We start from the raw sequence: 5769 nt of genomic DNA, 5'->3' as shown, positions 1-5769 counted from the left end.
CAAATAGTAACATTAGCAACCTGTCCAACTAATCTTGAATTGATTTTAATCAAATTCTCATTACATACAATGACTAAACAAGTGTAAGAATTAGTAAAAACAGACCTAAATCTTCTTTTTAAATAGTTAGATCAGTTGCTTTGTCCAGGCAAGTTTTCTGAGCTATTCATCTCCCACGCAGAAACAGAAAACTGATCTAATGGTCTCTCTCTCCATGTACCTTTCGAATAAATGCTCTCAGTTTACATGAGTGAATTTCATTTCAACACCTCACTCTGTCTTAGATGTCAACATGCTACCACATTTTAAAACTTGCTATAAAATAGAGTTGACTAGCCTTATTTAGCATACCGCCCCTATCATGGGGAGACAAGATGAGGATTGAAGAGAGTTGCTAAAAACAATAAAGCCATCCCAAGCATTGGTCAGGCTAAGGAGTTTTGATAGGACAAGTTTTTATATGGCAAAGTACTATCTGTGCACTGCTTTCTATTATTTTCTGATTCAGTGAGTCAGAACTTTCTGCCTATCAGCATTTACAATTCTCAAATTAGATCTTTGGCAAAGGCTTAAAAACAAAGACCACCATAAACATTTTTAATTTTAAAGAATTTTAATACAAACTTAATATAAACTATTTCAGTCCCTCTTAACATGTAAGACACTGACTCAAAATACTTTTATACCGTTTTTTCAAGTATTGCACAATATAGGTACAAAATTAATATTTACGATTACATTTTCTTCCATAATATATAGCAAAAATCTTTAAACCTTTAACAGAAAATACATTTTTTTGAAAAAGCAAATATTCGTACATTTTAATTCCACCACTAAAGGAATATCCTGTACACAATTTTTAGAATAGTTGATGTCTGTAAGATGGATATTTTACAATTTCAGTAAAAAAAATACAACATGAAGCTGCTGCTGTCACAGATCACTGTAGTAAAAAGATATAAATGCAATACCATGTCGTAGAAACAATATATATATCCTCTGATATTTTACAAACTTTGTACTAAATTAAATTATACAATTAGAAAAGACCAATAAACCCACTTATTAGTGCCAATTTTTTATTAAAAAAAAATCAGCCATGTCCTTGCTATATCTTAAATACTGTAAGAGGCCATATCTGAGAGTATACTTTAAAATATACAGTCAGTATAAAATAACTTTGTGCTTGGTTGGCAATGAAAAACGATGCATGTTTTATTTTTGTAACCAAGCTTGAATGTATCCTGACTATAAGCTTTAAAAAAAATCTCAAGGAGGTTATTTAAAAAAAAAAAAATCCCCCTTGGGCCCGAGCATTTTAACTGGTACGGTACATCTTTCTCTTTTTTTAGTTAGCCATAACAGGCTGGAATTGCTGGTTAGAATACTGCATGTTATTTAAGCTAAAATTCAAGCCATCCACAAAAGACTTCTCGTTGAGGCCTCCGTAGGCCGCAAACACATCAAAGGCATTACTGTACTGGAGAGGACTGAGGTTAAGGGGGCTGTCGCCTGGGAACATTCCACTGGTACTACTACCTTGACCCTGCATGTTAGGAAAAACAAACTCCTTGGCGTTGGGAGAAAGAGCAGAGGTTTTCTGCTGCAGCGGCGGCGGTGGAGGTGGCGGCGGCCGGGAGGGCTGCTGCTGTGGCTGCAGCGGCTGCTGGCTACCCAGGCCAAGCCCATACAGAGAGTGCACTGAGGAGGAGATGGCTTTCTGCTTCAAGAGGTCATTCACGTTCAAGCCGAGGTTGACAGGAGAAGTGCGTGCAACCTTGCTGCGGCCACTATTCTTCATTTTGGTAGAGCCGAACTTGGTGGCAGCAAAAGTGGCAGTGGTAAAGGTTAAAGGCTGAGTGGACCGGGGCATGAAGGTAGGGCTTACAGCAGCAGAGTGACCAAAGGGAGGCGATGGAGAGCTGGACACAGAGGAGGCTGGGTCACTTATGGGCATAAAAACCTGGGCCTCTGGGTTAAAGCTGTTTTTGATCTCCTTATCCAACTCACATCCATTTTCATTATTATCATCCACATAAAGCACTTTCACTGGTCCCTTTTCACCAATTTGGTAGGAAACCTCAAATGGGTCGATCCAAACACTAAGATCCTGCGGCAGATTGCCACGAACATCATCAATGTCCAAACCACTCTCTTTGGATGCTTGTTCAATCACTGGGTCCACTTTTTCCCCTATGTGTATACATCTAAACCCTGATCCTTTGTATGGCTTTTCAGGATACCAGTGCCCTTCATATTTCTTCTTAAGAAGTCTTTCAAGCTCTTCACCAAAAATGTTGACACGTCTCCTGGGAAGCTTATTGTACAGATATGAAATAATAAAATTTAGTGCTACTTGGATTTCAAGCTGCATAGCTGCTATGCCACAAAATTAGGTTTGTGTTTCAATTCCCCTAGACACACACAAAAGTGTTCAGTTTGTGGCAGAGAAACAAATTTTCATTCAAAGTGCTGGTAGTAGATATCCTTCACGTTGAGCGGTCTTGTTCCTTAAAGGAAAAAAAAAAAAAAGCAAACATGTCCAAATAAGATAAATGTAAGTCTCAAAACTTTGTTTTTACCCCCAGATTAATTTCATTTTTGAAAAAGTCTAATAGGCTAGAAAGTCTGAAAAATACAATCAGCACAAAATAAAGGAACATACAATGGAAAATTATTTATTGAAGATCAAAATCTCAAGGGAAAACTTAAGATTTACAGTTAAAACAACTAAAAGAAAACTCTTTTACTTTGTTTCTTGTTAAGAGTTCTAAATAGGAAAAATATTTCCAGAATATACAGAGTATTCCTTTTTTTCTTCCCTCAATTCTTACAAAACTATTTACTGGAAACTACTCATTATCCACACATGTATAAGCTAGTTTTAGAAGTTGGTCTTATTCACCGACTGAGAAGTGAATTCTGTATTTTGGCTCATTTTGTATATATACTGCTTAAATCTACTTTATTGTTAAACATTTCGAAATTTGAGAAGAAAATTTTAATTTTCAAAGTACATTACACTAAAATTAAAGGTACTTAAATACTGAATGAATTGCCATCCTAGTGAACGATAATCATGAACCAAATTATTCTATATAGTTGCCGTTTTAAATATACGAAGAGCACAAAATGTAATAACCGAGCTTCCCTGTGCTTTTCTTTTCAATGTGTATTTTTTCTAAATATGAAAATACCTCCTGAGCACCAAGTATAACAAAAGAATTAACTTTAAAATTCTATTGATTATTCTGTTTAAAGGGCAGTGTTTCTGAGTTTTATCCTGATCTTCAAAACCACCTCCCTCCCTCATGAAAGAGACAGCCGGAGAGGCATGTACGATAAGGTCGACCTTTAAACGTTTGCTGGATCAGCACTGGGTGGGGATAAGAAAAGATCAAGGGCAAACAGAAGGTATTTGCAAAGGGGATCTATGTGTACACTGAGGCTGATTTAAAAGGACATTTAAAAATCAGGTTGGTATTAATCTATTTGTTCCATTTTCCACATTCATGGTGACAAAGGGAAAAGAATACCTGGCTGTCGCCAAACTACAAACACTTTCCAAGCCAAAAGCCTGAGTGCTGGCAAAGGCAGCTAATTAAGCCAAACTGCTTGAAGGTGCAGCCAAGCGAAATTCAGGCTCGGCAGAAGGTAGTTTCAAAGCAACGCCTTAAGATAGGAGCGTGAAGAATTACATAAACAGCCAGTTGGGTCTCATTAGATTTCTGCTCACAGCCCTCGGAGCCCAAGCGCTACAGCAGCAGCAGCAAGAGGAGGAGAAAAAGAGTACAAGTCACCTCCTCCAAGGAGAAGGCGGCCACGAGAAATGGAAAAGCGACCATTCGGGGCCCGGGGGCCCGCGGGGCGTCCGCCGCACCGGGTCAGCCGCTCCCCTCCCCCCGCCGTAACCTGACCCGCCGCTCCCCGCCCCCCCAAGGCTCCTGGGACCCGGCCAGAGCCGGGGGAGCACGGGTTCCCCCGCACCATTTTCGGGCCCGGAGCCACCGGCCCCGCGGAACCCAGCGTTCCCCTCGAGCTTGCCGATACTCCCGGGCGTCCCAACCCCCAAATTCGGTCAGCTAGCCTCGAGCCGTCCTTCCCCGGTCACCCTGCCCGGCCGAGCCCGACGCACCGGCGGGCCCCGCCTCCGGTTCCCAGGCGCGCCGGGGCCCCTCGGAGCCTCCTCGGGCCGGGTGTCAGAAGCCGCTCCCCTCCGCGCCCAGGCCGCGACGCCGCGGTCCCAACCCCAGGGGGCCGACACTCGACGCCGCTGCAGCCCCTCCTCCTCCTAACCCCGCCCGCCGCCCCTCAATACTTACGGGCTGCTTCCACCACAGATCCGGCGGCTGGGCGGAGGAGAAGGGGCGGCAGGGCGGGGACACTGGAGGGTCGGCGGCGGCGAGCGGGCCGGTCCGAGTGCACGTCGACGCCGCCGCGCGGAGGTTGCGGAGGACGAGGGCCTGAGGAGCTCGCCCCTTCTGGCTCGGGTGGCGAGGACGGGGTCAGGCGAGCGCGCTCTCTTTTCCACACAGCCCGGTGCCCAGCCCAGCGACCCCGTAATGTGCCCACTCCACACCGGGCCAGAGCTTTGCTCCTTCTGCCGCGGCGCGCGCCCCGCCTCTCGTTTTATATTCTCCTCCCCGCCCCCATTCCCCTCCCGTAGGGGCGCGCGCGCCCGCCCCGCGTCACACAGCTCCAGGCGCCGTCACCATTCCCCGCCCTCCCACCCCGCACCCGGACCCTCTCCGGCTGGCTCCGCCCCTGCCCTGCCCCCGGACGCCATTGGCCAAGTCTTGCCTGCCCATGTCCTGACGGGAGGTGGAGGGCCGGGTGGTCACGGCCACACCCCTCGGACTCCAGGATGGCCAGTGAACCGACGACCTGGAGTCACTGTGGGCGGGTTAACAGAAAATTTTGGACAGGGATTGGGGGAGAGACGCGCCGGTGAGGGCGACAGAGGTGGGTTGGGGCGGCTGACTCCATCTAGGCGGAGAGCTCCCGGGAGAGGGGCCGGGAGCAAAGCTGGTTGGGGAGAAAGCGGCAGGGGAGAACTGGGAGGAGAGCCCAGGGCTCCGAGAGGGAGGGGAGAGTTTACAAAAGAGTGCCCCAACGGCGTGGGATTGTGGCCGAGGAAATTCCCACTCGTGAACGACCTACCAAGTCGGCCTCCAGTGTGCCCAGGAGAGCCTAGAAAAAGAGCGAACTGTGACAGGGACTCGTGCACCCGATTAATTGAATATTAATCACCTCAAGGGCCTAGGCCAACTGCCATCCGGAGAGAGGCAACTGCAGAACCAAAGCTGCCTGCCAGGCTGGGGGTGGGGAAGGGAGACAACCTGGCCACACCTCCCTCCCAGGTGACAGTTTAACTGCCTCCGCTTCCCACATCAGACCTCCCCGTGCTACCCGGCATCATCTCGGACCTAGGGGTGGCTTAAGACGTTAAGAAGAATCATGTTTTATTCCGAATGTCCCCGTTCAGGCCTCCATGCCAAACTGCGTACGTACCTAAGTATGCATATGCATGTGTGCGTTTCAGGTGCCTACTTTAACATACACATAATAAACACCGTGTCTTGCTGTATTGTACATTTAAGACAATGTTCAATTGAAATATAGACGAGTAAATAGGGAGTGGGGAAAGAGACTCAGAGGAGGCGGGTAAGCACCCTTTTTCACAACCTGCGGCAGAGAAATACAGGAATTTACATTGGGAGTGGAACCCAATGTCAGTCTCAGGCTAAAAATATTACTCACAGGTAGCAA

The 5769-nt window shown here is 46.7% G+C and overlaps 1 protein-coding gene across 1 annotated transcript; it reads right to left on the bottom strand.

The window, feature by feature from the left end:
- Positions 1-594: 594 nt before the first annotated feature.
- Positions 595-4638, bottom strand: TOB1 (transducer of ERBB2, 1). Its single transcript, XM_031469615.2, has 2 exons — positions 4323-4638; positions 595-2510 (listed from the first exon to the last, which is right to left on the bottom strand). Exon 2 carries the CDS (start codon positions 2372-2374, stop codon positions 1349-1351), a length of 1026 nt encoding a protein of 341 aa, XP_031325475.1. The 5' UTR covers positions 2375-2510; positions 4323-4638; the 3' UTR covers positions 595-1348.
- Between the last annotated feature and the right edge of the window lie 1131 nt (positions 4639-5769).

This window comes from Camelus dromedarius, chromosome 16 (assembly GCF_036321535.1).
Source record: "Camelus dromedarius isolate mCamDro1 chromosome 16, mCamDro1.pat, whole genome shotgun sequence".
In the NCBI taxonomy this organism is placed as follows: domain Eukaryota; kingdom Metazoa; phylum Chordata; class Mammalia; order Artiodactyla; family Camelidae; genus Camelus; species Camelus dromedarius.
The sequence above is the reverse complement of the archived record's forward strand: the minus strand, read 5'-3'. Positions and strand labels throughout refer to the sequence as shown.